General features: G+C 42.2%; 1 protein-coding gene across 1 annotated transcript in view; it reads right to left on the bottom strand.

Moving 5' to 3' along the window:
- Positions 1-2784: 2784 nt before the first annotated feature.
- The window catches only part of gli3 (GLI family zinc finger 3), a 132347-nt gene continuing 116598 nt past the window's right edge, over positions 2785-18533 (bottom strand). Inside the window, exons 11-15 of the mRNA XM_033985981.2 lie at positions 8863-9012; positions 8351-8515; positions 7760-8053; positions 5651-6032; positions 2785-4878 (exon numbers count right to left, since the gene is read on the bottom strand). Coding sequence (XP_033841872.1) covers positions 2798-4878; positions 5651-6032; positions 7760-8053; positions 8351-8515; positions 8863-9012 — 3072 coding nt within the window. The 3' untranslated portion in view covers positions 2785-2797. The remainder of the gene's footprint in view (positions 4879-5650; positions 6033-7759; positions 8054-8350; positions 8516-8862; positions 9013-18533) is intronic.

The raw sequence follows: 18533 nt of genomic DNA, 5'->3' as shown, positions 1-18533 counted from the left end.
TTTGGATATAAGTAGAAGGTAAATGTAACTTTTCTGGGGAGGATCCACCATGGGCTTGTCTCCATGGTGATGTTATTTCTCTTCCTGGAATGTTAAACAGTATGGCATTAAACTTCTTTAGCACCTGGAGACAAGCAGATGGTGCCACTGGGCTTTTATTGGTCAACTCTGTGGAGAGGTAAGTCCTGTTGGGTGTCTGTAAGTGTATCTACCTTATTTTAATTAATGCTATACTGTGGAAGTTTCTAGAAAGGTAATAGAACCCACCTACCAGAAAATTTGCATAATGCAGCTTTAATAAAATCATGGATTTGACATTTTGCTATTTAGAGTTGGCTTTGACCTACTTGTATATAATTAGATTCACTCCAAAATTCAAAGTCTTAAGTTTAATGATTCACAAATGTTCAGGGACTCATTTCTATCTTGTATTATGGAAACGTGGTGCAAGTCCTGCCATTTAAAACAAGTTTATTCTAGTTCTAAAAAGCTGGTATCAGACTTGGGCCAATCCAGCGATACACTTTTTCCATCTGTCCTCAGTTGGAACATTCCCTTCCTTATTCTCCCTCTCCAAAAGACTTAACCAACCCACAAGATTACACCATTTTGTGCTCCTGAATAGACTTGCTCAGGTAATATTCCCGCTTTCCTTTGGCGCATAAAGAAATGACGCAAGGTCTATCTGCACTTGCACCGCACCAGAATGAACCAGGTCTAATAGAAAGATAAGTAAGGTCAGATTTCAAGGCAGGCATCATGACCTTAAAGAAATGTGGCCTGCTATGAATGGAAAATATAAGTCATTCAGAATACCCATCAAAAGCAAAGTGGTCGTAATGCGATGCGATGACCAGTAGAGGGCACCAGAAGCACAAGTTCACACTAGTAGATACTCGGCCTGTTCGCAAGCTTGGGTTCGCGATATATATTGTCCATAGTGGTGTGCGTACCTGTAGTGTTTTCAGTGCATTTTTTTTTCTCTCTCTAAACAAACTGATCTGCCCTTCAAGGCAGTGCATATGAGTAAAAGGCTATAAGCCTCGTTTCCACAGGGTATGTTGCAAGGTCCCCTTATAAAAAAATAAGCTAATAATGAAAATTTTACCCCAAAGAAAAGAAGAAATGATAGAAAAGACTTAGGGTAAAGAATTTTACCCTAATGAAATAAAATTACCTAAACAGTAATTATAATTAAATTTTGCTATATTTAATTTTAATAGTAATAATAATAATAATAATAATAATAATAATAATAATAATAATAATAAAAACACTGTCTGTCAAAAGAAGATGGAGACACATAAAATCCAGTATATTTTTATTAAAACCATACAAACATTTGTTGTTATAAAAGTGGCTCTCTGGTGGTGTTTTTTCAGACAGCTTCTTGGCCCCATGATCCTCTTCTTCTGCTGCTAAATCTACACAATAATGTATGTACACAGTACGTAGAAAAGAGCACAATACATGTGAACACAAAGTACAAAACAAAATACAATACAATGCTTTTTGCAAATCTCGGCGGAGCACACTTCTCTCATAGAAATGTCACAACATGTTTTAGGCCTATGGGACTCTGTACATTTCAGAATTCACAATGGTGGGTTGGCAGTGATACTGAGTTACGGACAGGCAGATACATAAGGCACACGTCTCAATGGAATTCCCTTTGTCTAAAGGAAACAATTCACCAAACAATGCACAATCTCAAGTACCAAAAGAAGAAAAACAAAAACCATAGTACCTCATAGACTTAAATGCTGAAGGTAAACTACTGAATACTGTAGTCTGCACCTGCAGATTAATAACACTGTCCACCGTCACTGCAGTACTGGCAGTACAAGTATTTAAGAGCTTTAGAGAAAACTATACAAATTTTTTTTTGGTTGTTTTTTTTATATATAAAAAAACAAAAACATGATCACTGGGACAGTACATGTGCTGTGGACCTGTGGGTCACAAGACAAACATTAAGTACTATTTAAATCTGCACCAAAGCACCAATGACTTCAAGCCTCATCTGAGGAAATGTCCATCTACTGTCAAAAAGAACAGAGAATATAACTCTATGAATGTACACTGTACACCAGAGTACTGGACCAGACTACCTGACCAGGAGCACTGGCTCAGGAGTACTGGACTAGGAATACCTGACCAGGAGACCCTGACCAGAAGTACCAGACCAGAGTTCCACACCATGAGTACTGGACTAGGAGTGCTTGACCAGGGATACCTGACCAGGAGTACTTGACTAGGAGTACCTGACCATAAGCACCTGACCAGGAGTACCTGACCAGGAGTACCTGACCAGAGTACCTGACCAATAGGACACAGACCAAACTAAAAGAAGCCTTGCGGACTTTAGAAGGCGGGGCCTCGTACACAGGATGGAAAGTTAGTGATAAACACCAAACGTCAGAAGCACAAAACACAAACAGAAGTCCAGGATAAAGCTGTGTATGTGCTGTCAGGTGTGTCTCTGTAGTACATGCAGGTCACAAGTGTGAACAGGAATAGTGAGGATACACAATACTGTTAGAGAGCTTAGGCTCAGCACATACTGTCATACAAACAAAGGCTTCTGCAAATCTGCCTTCATTCCATAAAAGGAATATAACATTTCTCTGTACACTTTGTTACATCCCAGATCTGTGGGATGACAATTTACAAAATATATGGTTTGGCAATGGCCTGTTTTTACATTTGTATAAATTCATAAACATTTGGTAAAAGTCCATATCTTCACATACACCAGAGCTTGTCCTTCTCTGTCAGAACATGTGTAGGACTGAGGCTACTGCAGGATGGCCAGGAACCTGCTCTCTTCTGCTAGACTGGAGAGCAGTGAGCTCATGTCCCCTATGGCCATGTTGTTCAGTCCAGGGCCCATAGGAGGCACAGCGCCCATAGGGGCCCCAGGGGCCCCGGAGGTGTAGGCTGCAGAGCCGTGAGGGGTGGTGAGTCTGGACGATGTCCGGGACACTCCCTGAAACATGGAGGGGCTAAGCACCCCTGACACCAGGCTGCCCTGGTCGTAGTCCTCCAGCATCAGCCCAAAGTCCAGACTCACAGCCTCCTCCAGGACTCCCACTGAGGCCTCCACTGTGCTGGTCACCTGGTCTGAGGCGGGGGAGAGCAAGGCCTCCTGTCCTGTGCCCTCCTCCGCAGAGCCGAGGTGGTCCTCCAGCACAGGGCACAGAGATGGCTTCTCCACACACTCAAAGGAGAGCTGCCCAAACCCCTGCTCCAAATATCCATCATCCGGAGCCTCCAGTTTGACCCCAGGCCCCAGAGGTGCAGGGCAGCTGGTCCTACTCCTCTGTGGATGGACCCCCTGCAGACGGTGCAGTCCCTCGGGCCTCTCAGAGCTCTGGGAGTTGTAGCTGCGCACAGAGTGGTTCCTGCCGTGGGCCGGGGGTCGAGGGACGAAGGGCAGTCTGTGAAGAGGGGGCCCTGAGCTTTGGGACAGTGCACACAGGTTGTCCATGGTTCTGTTTAGTACCAGATTGTTTCCCACATGACAGGAGGCTGTGTAGTTCTGCTTCTGAGGTCCATGAGCAGACTGCTGTTTAAAGTTCAGAGTATTATGAGAGCCTCTCAGCTCCATAGAGGAGAGCCGAGAGGACTCTGTCTTTACAGCTGGGCTGCCACTGCAAGCACTTTGGAGCTCCGGGATGCACTGTTGGACCACCATGTTGGAGAAGCGTCCAAAGGGTTTGTGCTCTGCACTGGACCACCTCTCACACTGGGAGTAGGATCCTCTCTGAGGAGACATGTCTGCACTGCCAGAGCTCACCTCATTCCACTGGATGGGCAGTTTGCTGGGACTCCTTCTCTCTGCTCCTTGGTGCTGAGGGAATGCTATACTTTGTCCCAGAGTGCCACCTTGTGGCTGGTAGAAGTCCCTTTGACTCACTGGTGCTTGGTCCTGATGCTGCAGGTAGTCCCCTTCTGCCTGAGCCTGTGAGTGCAGGTAGTGGACCAGCTCATCTGGGAGGATGTACTCATCCCCCAGCAGCAGCCCTGCCCCACTGTCCTCCATGGCCAGAGCCTCCAGAGCGGCCTGCTCCGCGATGCTGGGGTTGCCGGCCTGCTGTGAGCTGCCCTCTGCACCAGTGTAGTTGTGCAGGGTCAGGCGGGGTTCAGGAGCTGGATGGTGGGAGAGGGGGGGCAGAGGGTGGAGGTTGTTAAGACTATTGAAGCGCTGCATTGGGGCCGTGTTGCCAGAATCACACACTTGTGTCCGCACAGGGTCACTGGCTCTGCGGGCTCCGCTCATGGGCCCCTCCCCGGGGTAAGGCACCCTCCTCCTGTATCCCACGTGAGCACCCACTTGAGCACCTATGTGAGCACCCAAGTGAGCACCCATGTGAGCAGTGGTGTTGCTGCAGTGCTGAGGCCGCACCAAAGGGGGCAAGTGGTTGGAGGTGCTGTCTTCCATGGATCCTGGGTGAGGCTTCATGTTGGGCAGAGGAGTGGGAGGAGGACCACCTGTGGCTGCAGCATACTTGGCCTTCAGGTGGTAGTGCTGAGCTGGGGTCAAGCTCAGAGACCCCCTGGAGCCCGTTAAGCCCACCCCCCCAGAATACCCGCCCAGGCCCCCCGCCCCTCCACACTGGCTGGCCTCGCTGGAGCGGCGTGAGGCATCGGTGGAGATGGGGTCATAGGAGTCGGTGGAGCTGCGGTTGTGGAGGCGCTGGTGGGTGGAGTTCTGGCTGGAGCGGCGACTGGAGAGGCAGGGGGAGAGGCTGCTGCTCAAGTAGGCCGAGCTGGCTGCACTGCCACTGCTGTCCCGACGATCCCTCCACAAGCTCAGCACCGTGAGCTCCGTACTGCCCAGGTCTGACATGGGCCACGGGCGAGACTCACACGGCCCTAAGGATGCACACCAGAAACATGGTTAGACTTTTGTATGTGCACAAGGACTGCTCTGTGGAAGTTTTGGTAGTATAGCTTTATAAACGAAGTTGTGGGTGTGTATAAGTCTAAGGATGTGTAGTGAGGTCCAGTGAATGTTGCTGTGCATAGAGATGAATGTAGTAACTGTGAAAAGTAATGAAAGGAAGTGCACTGTGGTAAATAGTAACAACATTTTTTTAAGGTACCGTTTGCTGCGTCACCATAAATAATGCCATCATAACCCAGTGAAGAAAGGACTGTAGATTGAATTCATGTTTTCCTATTTTTATATGAAAAACAACCTTCTGTAAAGAAAACCTATTTGAATTTTAAGTTTTTGTGAATGGTTGTCAATGTGTTTTAAAAGATAGCCCATCATCCAACAAAATACCGAGGTATTTATAATGAGGGAGTTGTTAAATGAGGTCACCATTTAAAGTACAGATGGGATCATATGAGACTGTGACATTAGATCTACTAAAGTGCATCATTTTAGTTTTTGACAAATTTAGGTCCAGTTTTAGATTTATTAGTGGCTCTTGAAAAATATCAAATGCATTTTTAGAGCTTCCTGAGCTGTGGGTGAATATAAAACTGTGTCATCCGCTTAAAAATGGGCTGTAGAATAGGAAGAGAAGGGGGAAATATTAATATACAAAGTAAAGTAATGGGCCAGGGATTGAACCTTGGGAAACACCCTTTTTTATTATTGACCATAGAGATATGTATCCATCTGTGCAGTGCTTACCCTTTCCCATGGGTGCAGGCGGTGCGGGGGCTCTGGGTGGGGGTGTTGGGGACAGCCTGGGCAGACCTCCGTTCACCTGCTTCAGTCGCTCCATCTTGAGGTGCTCCATCCAGCGCAGGGGCCGGCCCAGGTTGCGACGCGCCTGCAGGGTTAGCATGGTGGCTGTTGCCGTGGAGACGGTGGAGTCCATGATGGGTGCTCCCTGTCCCTCACACTCGTCCTCAGCCTCCTCTTCCTCCTCTCTCTCCTCATCCTCCTCTAGCCCCTCCCCTGCCAGGCCCCCCACACTCACAGCAAACTGGACTCCACCGCTGGGATAGGAGCTGACGGGGGACTGCTCACTGCTGCATGCAGACTGACCGCCAGGGCTTGGCTGAGACGTCTGACAAGCACAAACAACGAGACAGTTAGGTCCCCTGGTGTGCAAACTCTTTTTACTTAGACAAGAATGAACCCTGACAAGTTTTGAAATGTATTTGCTACAGTGTGCTTAACAGTTGATTGGTCAAAAATAAACAGTTTGAATGTACTCAACAAATACGAAAGAACTCAGTACAACATACCTATGTAGTACTGAGGGATGCAGGGGGACATGTATGGTTTTGATGAGCAATGAAACATTTTCAAATGACAAAGTCTTGTAACACCAACATAAAAATGGATTGTAAAAATAAAATTTGTTTTTTTTCTGTGGCAGTGAATAGTATAATTATTGTGCAAGCTCATAAATTAAAATTAAGCACAAATCATATTTTGGTAATGAGAGGAATATCAAATTGGATAAACTTTTCTGAGACTCTTTTGGTTCATTAGATCACTACGATTTGCTCATACTTTTTATACCAGGTCTGATCACAAACAATGAGAGTAGACATTTCTGCTGTTCCTTCATAATTAAACACATAAAATGACTTGGTGAGGTGGTCATGTACTTTTGAGTGCAGTTGCTATGAGTGGTAAAAAACAGCACAGAGGGACTATGGAGAAGTGGATACATCACAGATGGATCGGCCCACACCTGTCTCACCTGATCACCCACTGTCCACAAAGAGGAGCAGACACAAGCCCAAGCACAGAAGGAAGAGGGGAAAAGGAGTTGTTAGAAGAGTTGTTAGTAGCCCACATAGTGAGAGAGGTTGCTTTTACATGTTACAATAAAGCAAATGTTGAAAAGAAGCAAATGGGACAATTTATTGCATTTATTGTTTATTTGAGTGGATGTCATCAATTTATTATCATTAGTAATAGTAATATTAGTTCAGTTTATCGGTATTAGTATTAGTATTAGTATTAGGATTGGCATTAGCGTTAGCATTAGTAAAAGTAGAAGTAGTCATAGAAATAGTAGTAAGAATAGTAGTAGCATGGGAGTTGTGGGAATCAGATTATTGAATTGATTTGCAATATTTAATACTTTTTCTGTTTTTTATGCTGACATAGAACATGGGTACTGGGCAAAATATATAAAAAAATAACACTGATATTATTATTTTTTATTATTATTATTATCGTAAAATAAGTTAAATATTCTAGGTCCAAAATCCACATATTAAATGTGCATTTTTGTGCATGGATTTTGGTAAGAGGTCCACCAGTTGCTTGTCTCCATGGAGATGTTATTGCTTAGCCTGGATTGTTCCACTGTATGGCATTAAACTTATCTATCTACGCTATTTTGTATTTTATTTATTCACACATGTTTAACATACAAACCCTGCATATTTAGGCATATTTAGGCATTGATGACAGAGATGCTTTCTGTCATGTGGTAATACAGAAAGTGCTCCACTGTGTTCTTAAACAAAATCATTTGGATAATTTCAGCCCTGGAATTGCCCATCTATTGAACTAAAGGTAAAAGGAGCTGTTAACTTGAAAACTACCGCTCAATGACATGAGAAAGGGGAGCTGAGCATTTTGAGCTTCGGAGATGTACATAAACTAATAATAAAGAGTTACTCAAACATGTGTGAATGAAACAAAACCCACACTGGGTATGTTTTTGAGGAGGTAACAACATTCTAACATGGCTTAAAGCTCACAAGAGTCAATTTTGCATAATATAGGACCTTTAAATATTTTTTGCAACATCTTTTGTAGAGTTCTTACCATGGGCTTCTCTGTCTTGATAGATTTGACCTGCAGGCAGTCGTCCTGTTTTGAGGTAGAATGATTGTACTCCCTTTGGTCAGAGAAGGGCCCCAGAGGCAGGGAGCCTGGGGAGCGGCCCTGCCCGTGGGCCCCTGGTTCTCTGGGCTGTGGGGGGCGTGGGTGGGGGTAGTCTCCGCGCTGCTTCTTGGTGACGTGCGCTTCGGGCCCATGCACCGTCTTCACGTGCTTCCGGAGAGAGCTAGGGTCAGTGTAGCGTTTGGTGCAGCCTGGGATTTTGCAGACGTAGGGTTTCTGAAAAAAAATTACACAAGTTAGAATTGAATGCGTTTAAGTGGCATCACAGAACTGCTTAGGTCAAAATGTGTAATTATTTTCAGTTTTTATTAGTTTCTGGGAATCAATTATTTTGACATGCTAATTGCCAAAATAATCATAAAAAATCTGATCAAAATAAAATATATATATACATTACACAAGCCCTTTATGGTTTTTACTGCTTATGCCATTTATAAACCAATATCAAATGTATAAACCAATTTCACTTAAAACCCTTTAGACAGATACAGGCCTTGAATATACAATTACTACCTCATTGGAATGTGTTCTGTTCTGGTGCTTGGCGCGGTCCGACGCGTTGGAGAAGGCCTTGTTACAGCCTTCATGCTCACACACATAGGGCTTTTCTCCAGTGTGAGACCTCAGGTGAGTCTTCAGGTTCTCCAGACGTGAGTAGGCCTTTGCACAACCCTCAAACTGCACAGGAACAAACAGGTCAGATCAACCAAACAGTTATGTACATTTAAAAACCTAAGTCTGTCTATCAGATTTTATGGTGCACGGTCTGCGCTCCTCATGTTACTTGTGCCTCTGAACCCACTAAGGGCTGTAAGAACTGCTTTTACTATATATTCATACTGGGGCAAAAAAAAAAAGTGTTACATGAAAGAAATTGGGTACAGCCCCTCAGAGTATTGAATAAACATTGCTATTACCGACTGAATATTTCAGGGTACTATTTTTTATACGAATGAATCTACATTTTGCAGCCTTTTTGCTAAAATGTATGTGTTCATTTATTTGGAGCATGCGTTGATTCTTACTGTGCATTTGTGTGGCTTTTCCCCTGTATGGCGCCTCATATGGACCACCAGCATGTACTGCGCCTTAAAGGGCTTCTGTTCCCGAGAACACTCCTCCCAGCGGCACACGAACTCCTTCTTCTCCCCGTGAATGTGGTCGTTGTTGATATGCTGGAGAAAAACATGAGAAAATAACATATATAGACATATTGTGCCTGTGTCTGCAATATAGTTATAATCTATGACACCTGTGGATCATTATGTTATAATTTGAACATTTTCTAAAACAAATTATCCTCTAATTTATGCGTTAGAAAACTGCAGTGCCCAACGGGAGCTGACGATCGTGCTGAATGCATATCACTGATTAAAAGAGAAATGAAAATTGAAGAATGAAGTACAGAACAGTGGGTGTGTACCAGTGCCAGTAAAATGGGGGTTGATGTGGATGTAACCATAACCCAATAACTTTGAACCACTAAAAACAGTTTAAAATAATCTTTAATCTGTAATCTGTTTTAAAAAGGTGAACTCTTTGTCACATTTTTAGGACAGTAAAAATCAAGTAGAGCACCTTTAACTTTATGTTGCTTTAACTGTCTAAAACTGTCTAAAAACGCAAAAAAATGAATCTGCATGGAATTCCAGTACTGAACATTAACTCCATATCCATGCTCCCTTGCACCAAAACCCAGAGAGCGAGAAGCCGTAGCCGCAAGTGTCCGACTTGAAGCGGATTTTCAAATAAAACCCTGTCACCTCACATCACTGCGAGTCCGCACCCCTTTGTGACAAGAGCTGACAGATGTGCTGCCGTGGCAACTCCCAATCGTCGGCTTAAGCTCAGGAGAAGGCAAGGGGGAGAGCCGATCCAAAGTTCAGAGTGAGACCCCAGTCAAGTATTACACCTGCATATATCTGTAAACGCCATATTTCTCTTTACTCCTATCGCTGTCCGGAAGAGTAATTGGTGAGTATTACAACGCAAGGGTGGAACAGTCAACATCTAGGTATTTCAAAGTATCTAGCAGTGTTTTTTTTTTTTTTTAAGAAGCAGATCATGAGAGGATAGATGGAAATTTGACCCAGGAAGTTCTAAAGGAATGCTTTGGTGCTTCAAGTGGTCTTTTTGCAACAGTGATAAGGTGATAGAATACATAAAGTAAAAAAATATGTTTAATGGTGTTTTTATTTGAGGAGGAAGAGGACAGGGAGGTGAGGAGAGTGGAGGGGTGAAGAGGAGTGGAGGGGTGAAGAGGAGTGGAGGCATTCTGACCCCATGTACCAGAAATAGTCCAGTTTGTAAGTCAGCCAGTGTGCCAGAGTGTGTGTGTGTGTGGGGGGGGGGGGGGGGGGGGGGGTCAGTAAGATGTGTCATAGGCTTATGGAGGTTTGAAATAGCACCTCTTCTCTTGAATTAAATAGTACTTTCTTTCACTTTTTTTTTTGCCATGATGTCAATAAAAATTATTTTAAAATTAAACAACTAAAATTTTTCTCCAACTAAATTATAGTGTTGCTTCCAGAGTAATCTTTGTTTCAGATTCAAATGAAAAGATAAATAAATAAATAAATGGGACAATGTACGCAAAATGTCAAAATATCATTAAATTGTAATTTATTTGACAATATGGGGGAATTATTATTTTTTGATTGATATGATCTATTTTTTTCTTTAATTACAACTGAGGCCTCGCAACCCCAGAAACAGAAATTATATTACATTTTAAAAATAAACAGGTATTTAAAATGAAGTTGAAATGAGAATTGAAATGAAATTAGATAAAGGTTTATTTTGTTTCTTCTAAAATCTATAATCACAAAAGATTGTAAATGCCAACTTCCCCTTTCCATCAACAGAGAATAATTAAAGCTGTATATTTATTTGTTTTAAGATGTTACAGTCTAGAGTATGCAGATGACTGGCTGCTCCTGTGTCAGCGCTGTGGTGTAAAAGCCAAAGAGCAGAGACCAGTCCACACTAATGTATCCACTGCACAGGACCTCCATCACTCTCACTGACACTTTTTAATTTTCTACTGACAAAACAAGACTCATTCTAGAGGAAATGATTGGAGAGAGCAGCGCGTGGACGCCACTGAAGTTTGCTTAGATTGATCTCCTGCCCACCTCGCTGAGAGACTGCTCCTCTCTCCCCCTCTCTCTCGCGTCCCCTCTCTTTCCCACCCTCTTTTGTTTCTTTCTCTTTCTAACTCCCTCTCTTTCTCCTCGCTCTCATCTCTGTCTCTTTTTCTCTCTGTCCTCTTCTCCCGTTGTCTCTCTCTCTCTCTCTCTCTCTGTCTCCCTCTTTCTCTGTCTCCGTGAGGGAATCCCTGTGGCATGTGAGGGTTGTTCGATATCCCGCGGGGTGAGAGCGATGGGCGAGCGCATGACCAGAGCGCTACTGGCTGGCACACACAGACATGTAAAGTTTCCATGCTTCATGGGGACATTACATTAACTTACATTTACGTATTTCCTGGAGACTGATTTTAACCATAACAGATTTTTTACCACATAAATGTTGAAATATGGTAACTGAAAACATTCAGATATTACAATAATTGCAAATAAAGTGTATTTTTGGTGAAATGCAGGTTTTTGTTTCATTTTGCCATTTTGATGTAATAATGCTATATTTTTTGATTCACTTTAGAGTGTAAATTAGCAAAATTCTTAATCCAGATATCAATACATCAATATTTGACTCTTTAACTGTTTTCAAAAAGTACATTTTTACAGAGATAATAGATTTTTTTTCTGAACTGTTACTGAAGACTTTTAGATATTAGAAAATATACTATTAATGTGTATTATTGGTAAAATGCTGATTTTTTTTTTGGTTGTTTTGCCATTTTGACATAATAATGCTGTTTTTGTAATGTGCTTTAAAGTCTAAATCCAGATTAAAATACAATTCTGGTTATTTCAACAGTTCATTAGTCACAATTATTCAGATTTATCAATGTAACCCTAATTTATGTTATGTGGACCTGATATTTATCCACCATGAGGGAATCTGAGAGTGTATAAAGATTTGAGTCCCCAGAATGTGATAAATACGTGTCCACACACTCACACATAGAGTATTTGTACAGATGAGGGAGGAGGCCGACCGTGATGCATGAGGCTGCACTGAGCAGGGACAGCAAAGAGAGAGGGGCCGCAGACACACCTAACCACATGATCTAATGGCACTTCTTATGGAATCAATAATCTCCATGCTGAGCAGACAGGCCCGACGCTCAGCTAAATGGACAAACAGGTGCTGATAGCCCAAGCGACGCATTCATCTTCTGCTGCCAGCTTATCGCCAACAACTGTAAACGCCACCAAGATGGATCTAGGAGAGGGGCGATGTAAAGGGGACACAGACAGGGCAGACACACAGGTGTAAGACCCAGGAGAGCAAAGTAAAAGTGAAAGTAGTGTGCTTAGCAAGAGTACTTAAGTACATTTTACAGTGGAGATGTTTTATTTTTAAGGTCAAGTTAAACTACATTTTGACAAAGTTGTCCCCTGCGTTTGACACATCCTTCAAAGCATCTGGGGCAACCTGAGGGGGGCCTCAGTGTGGTGCGCAGAGACCCATCTCCAGATTTTGAGCTTGATCAGGTCTACCTTCTCTGGAAGATTTTACCTATATGTTTTTGTTGATGGGGGAAACCACAGTGCCTGGAGTAAACCTACACAGGCACAGGGAAAAACATGCCAACTCCACTCAGAAAGGCTCGGCTCAAACATGGGAATTGAACCCAGAAACTTCTTGCTGTGAGACATGAGTGCTAGCCAGCTACTTGGCTACAGTGACTTAATTGCTACATTTATGAGCAGATATCTGTACTTTCTAATGTAGTAAAAGCCTAAGTTGCCTAAGTTAAATCTGTCAACTGGTCAAACTTTAACTTTGGCTTTTACTATGGATCAGACCTGGCCGACTGAGGGACTGCACAGACATGTATTTTCTTCTCCACAAAAATTTTAAACTGGGCTTAAAAGTAAGTTGACCAAACTCGACCAACATGCTCCATAGGTAAAATCGTCCAGCTAAGGTCGTGCTGACTAAGCCTTGCTCAAGATCTGGAGATGGGTCTCTGGGCGCAGCACTGCGGCAGCTCAGCAATTGAGTTAAAGAAAACAAAAATATATAAATAAAAATGTCCAGGAAGACAAGGAAATTGATTCAGTTGGTTCTGATGACCAAAGATTTGCACATTTTTTTATCAATGTCACAGCATTTGACTCTTGGTTAGTTACAATACATTGTAAAAGACTACTTGATTTTTTACGTGCTATGTTTACTAGAGTAATTTTGTTTGACTCTGTATCTGTACTTTTATTTTACAAGAAACCTGAGTACTTTTTATACCACTGACAAGACCCTTACTGCCTTAGCGCACTTTTACACTTGGTTTGTGTTAAATAATGATCCTCCTCTTAGTCGTACACGTCGCACACTAGCGTAATATGCAGCAGTCATTTGTTCAGCTATTTCCAAGCCGTTTAGCCACTTTGGGATCCATCTGCGCGTCTCCTTATCAAAGGCTCTCCGGGACACGGCCTCATGCATTAGAATCCGAGCGTGCATGAGAAGAGGGGGCTGTTTACAAGGCAATTTCACTAAGCTGTGGGCCCCGCTACACCGTTTAGCTTTATCAAACACGGCCTAATAAATCATACGCTCTTTTGTGATGTCAGACGCTTTGTGCCGAGAGAAGCAAGGAAGCAGTAAAGGCAGAGGATGGGGCTGCTCCATATGAGGAAAAGATGTGATATTCAATAACTAAGATTTGGATTATGATTATGATAACGATAAAAACGATATTAGGGCAATAGTTTTCATAATAGGTGCAGTTAAGTTAAAGCAAATAACATGTCCTAATTTACTAGTCAATCATATGTCAAAATAAAAACACGATACCAAATCCAAAACAGGGCAAAAGTTTATTTCAAGGGATTATTGCTTTGGGTACAATGTTCCACATGGCATTAAACATGTCTCAATAGATTCATGCCATGTGGTCAGATCAGTGGAGAGGCAACACCGCTCACAGCAAGAATGTTTTTCCTCAAATAAAGAAAATCATGAAAAAAAAAAAGCTTCAAGAGAAAATAAAAAAAATATTATTAAAAAATATTGGAGAACGAAGTAAGTAGAGGGGTATTATACAAAATCTACGATGTTATAATGTTGTTCCCTCATCAAAATATGCCTGAAGAGGTTTTAGATGTTATCCAAGCATGTTTCAGTAATTTAGCAATCTCTCCCGGGCCCAATTCTGTCCAATGCTCAGCCCACAAATCTATATCACCCATGCTCCTGCACAACAAAAGCATGATTCAAAACTGTACACAACAACTTCACAAATGCCGAGAGCAAAAGGAGAGGAGACTCCAAGCATCAAAAACTGAAATGAAACTTATAACATAACATATTAATACATTGTTTTCAGCAATTATAGCATTTTCAAAACGATAAAAGGTAACATGGTGATCTAAATATGTTATGTGCAGTTAATATTTATAGAAATTGGAGAAATTTGAATTGTCGCAATAGATATTTTTTTTTCTTACAATAACAAGCCAATATTGCGGTACTGATATTTTGGTGATATGTCGCGCAGCCCAAGCAGAGGACGAAGTAAGAGAGGAGAGTGGGAGGAGGGAGTGAGGAGAAGGGGGCAGGGAGCTGGAATTGGCATGTGTAATGCAGCGCTCTCTTTTCATCTCTCTGTAAGATACTCCAGACAGATAAGGGCCTAATCCTTCTCCTGATCAAAAAAAATCTGCATTTTACCAATTAAAGGGCCGCGCCGGGGGCCAAGGAGGGGGGCCGCCTCCAGACTGCTCCCTCCGTAATCTCCCTGTAACACTGGGGAGGCTGAGCACAGGGAGAACAATCACAGAACAGCGCCATCTACAGGACACAAGTGCACTGTGGAGGGTGGAGAACACACACACGATGGCCACACAGTTAGTCATACAAAACAATATGTGGCTGGCTACCATAAGGCCTGAGAGTAGGAGGCTCCACTGTACCAGGGATGGGAGGGGGATGGCATGGAATGATGTATTTTAAAATATGTATTGCTGCAAGTTGCTTTATTAGAAATAAAAAAAAGATTTTAAGTTAATATTATTCTAATGCTGTGTTTCAGATGGGATAGAAGTGTCATTCTCTGTACTAAATTAGTTTATATTACTTACTTATGCTACTACTACTCCTGTGGCACAACCATCTCCCCCAGCGAAGGAGTCATCACCAGCACCACAATCATCTCCCTCTTACTTTCCCAAGTAAAGGATGCATGTCCTGCGTCACTCCCCCCAGGGCACTCGTCATAGGCCTTAAACCTGTCTGTGACAGCCCCAACAAATGTTTCACTCCCAGCAGCACACCCATCATCTCCTCCCCTTTTGCTACATCTACTCCCTCTAGGGACTCCCCAGTCTCCTTTTCCTCCACACCTTCACCCATGGCCCTTCCCAACCACTTAGAAAGGCTCATCAGATCGGGAATTAAGATGGCTCCCCTCACACCTAATATAGTGCGATCAAGAGTTCTGGCATCAACTATGCTCAACTCTTACTCACCTATCCACCCCTCGTCCCTCACCCAAACTTCCCCCTACTCTATCTCCTCGGCCCTCACCTGGTACCTCACCCAAACTCCCCCCTGCTCGCCCTTCCCTGCCCTCCCCCAGAGCTGTTATCACCAAGATCTAGCACACACAGTTCCTAGATCTTGGTGAGGTCAGATATGTTATTGATAATCAAATTTTTGGACAACTTAAAAGTCGGTCTCCTCAAATAGCTTCACAGTATAGAGACATTTTTTATTAATATTTACATTTTTTTGGACAGGAAACAGTATGAAATGGGAGTAAAGAGTATGGAGAGTACTGACATTGTATACCTTCATATTTTTTTTTACTTTTGAGCAAACATGCATTCTTGTAGGTTTGTACATAAAAGACCGCTAGATTAAACAGGCGTGTAGAGTTAGCATCTTTAGCCACAAGCAACACCACTTCAAGAGCGACATTAAAGCTAGCGAGTTAGCGTTAGTCTTATCTTAAAAAAGTCTTTCCTTTGAGAAGACGGGCGGGCGAAGGGAGGGAAACCAGCACAAGTAACCAAACACGACTCTGTGTGGAGAGTTGAAACGTAATGAATGAAATAAATAGTTTAGGAGCAAAACTGACACCCGCTTTGCTTTTGCTGACTGCGTAGGCCAGATAAGTGCGCTAAATTACGTCGATGCGATGTTTATCTTATCGCCGGCATGGAGAGAGCTTAAACGCAAGCGATAAAGGAGCGCGCGTTGGTGTGTCACGGTGTGAAAGAGGGGAGAGGGTAAAAATATGCACCAAGAACAAGGTGAGGAGCAATGAGGGTGGCGTGAAGGCTTAATCTGGAAATTAGGCCAACCGCAAATAAAGATGTAAGAGAGGCTCCCGCTGCTTAAAACTCTGCTGATGAATATGTTAAAAGAACAAGCTAGTTCTTTAAGAGGCAACTTAACAGAAATACTTTGGTTATATGATGGACATAAAACCAAAACAATCCAAAAAGAAATTATATAGGATAAGGTATTTCTATATGCAAAGGTTTTGCGAGTTCCCAAAAGGCACCTGTAACGCTACTTTAAAGGGCCTGTACCTGACTTCCCTGATTTCAAACCATGAGTCAGGAAGACGTTTATCCCCGCCCACTTAGCCCTTTCTGCCAGCTAACTATTGCAACACTGTGTAATGTGGTTGTTCATATAGTTCTCAGCCTACTTAAAATTTTATTTGTTTTGATGGTGAATCAAGTGTCTGTTAATAAAAATTATGGGAAACCAACTGCCTCACTCTATCCCAATGTACCTGATTGGATGAAAAAAGGTGGTCCTGTAGCTTCTGGATTAGTTGATTTACAACACAATGCAATTTTATATATATAATATATATATATATATATATATATATATATATATATATATATATATATATATATATATATATATATATATAAGTTCTTTGGTCTTGGCCATGTTAGTAGTTGGAGTCTTACTGATTGTATGGGGTGGACAGGTGTCTTTATGCAGCTAACGACCAGGTGCTTCTAATTTAGGATAATAAGTGGAGTGGAGGTGGACTTTTTAAAGATGGACTAACAGGTCAGAATTCTAGCTGATAGACAAATACTTATTTGCAGCAGTAACATACAAATAAATTATTTAAAAAATCATACAATGTGATTTAGATTATGTCTCTTACTGTGGACATGCACCTAAGATGAAAATTTCAGACCCCTCCATGATTTCTAAGTGGGAGAACTTGCAAAATCACAAGGTGTTCAAAACTATAAAATCAAGAATTTGTTTGTAGTTAAAATCCCTCTAAGTTTTATTTAATTGTGACATTGAGCTAATAAAATGTACTATTCTAAGGAATTGTAACAGAAGGTTAAAAGTAGAGTAGTATTTCCTATAACTTATGATTGGTCAAAAAATAGTACATAAAGCATCTTGTTATCCATAATGGGACCTACATTTCCCTACCTTAACTCACATGGCAAAAAAAAAAAAAAAAAACACCGGCCAACTGGCTCTAACAACAATCGCATTTTGTTTTCCCCAAAGCCATTTCAGAACAGGGGAAGGGGGTGCTCTATTGTTTGCTTATATGGACATATAAGCAAACAATAGAGCACCCCCTTCCCCCCTGTTCTCAAATACCACCCCCATATAAGGGCCCCCAACCCCCCAACGAGCCACTGTGGTCCAAATACTGTACTTATCCCATTACAGGGGGGTGGGGCCAGGCCTGATAAGAGCGATTCCCCTTTTGCGTCGTAGAATTAGAGCACAGAGACTCTACTGGCATCTCCCTGCCATATCTGCATGTGCAAATGAGAAGGAAAATGCAATATCTGCGAGTGGCGACAAACTGCAGAAACAATTTGGAGATAGGGAAGTGGAGCGTAATGGGGATTTTGTGGAGCAGTTGGAGGTTAGAAGAGAAGGAGTAAGGGAAGTCAAGAGATCCAAAACTTACGGTATTGGTGGTTTTCAGATTCTAATATGTGATGATGTCATGCTCCCTATTAATTACATTGCACTTTGCCATGATCCAAAAGGTAAATTCATAAATGTTGAATCTGATCATTTGTAGTGACTAGACCCAAGAACTCACTGTATGACAACATAAATCTACTTGCATCCTAATTACTCACCTTGATTAGTTTGTTAGAGCTTTTCACAGCAGCGTGGAGTGGGGCAGAGTTTGCCTGATAATCGGACAATATAATGCTTCAAAATTACACACACACAGCAGACTTATTTTAACTTTGAGAGCTGCTTATACAAAATATCTTTACTGGAATATTTTTGCCCAGATCCATGGGGAAAAATCAGGTACAGGACATTTAATGTCTTAGCCCAATAGTAATAATAGACAAATTAAAAATAATTACGCAGACTGGTTGAGACCTTGCACATATGTACATCTTGGTGTTGTGGAATCTCCACCGGGTTATCACTGAATGTCTCTACACTCTTTCTCCATTTCACAATAACCATTTGGATATTTTTCTTTCTTATTTTAGCAGTTGAAGGGTAAAGCAAAACTAGGAAAATGAATGATTTCCACCTTTCAATACCGTATTACACACCTCTCAATATCTTTTTTGTCCAAATGAAAACA

Source organism: Periophthalmus magnuspinnatus, chromosome 20 (assembly GCF_009829125.3).
Source record: "Periophthalmus magnuspinnatus isolate fPerMag1 chromosome 20, fPerMag1.2.pri, whole genome shotgun sequence".
Classification (NCBI taxonomy): domain Eukaryota; kingdom Metazoa; phylum Chordata; class Actinopteri; order Gobiiformes; family Gobiidae; genus Periophthalmus; species Periophthalmus magnuspinnatus.
Note: the sequence above shows the minus strand (reverse complement) of the source record. Positions and strands in the feature narration are given on the sequence as shown.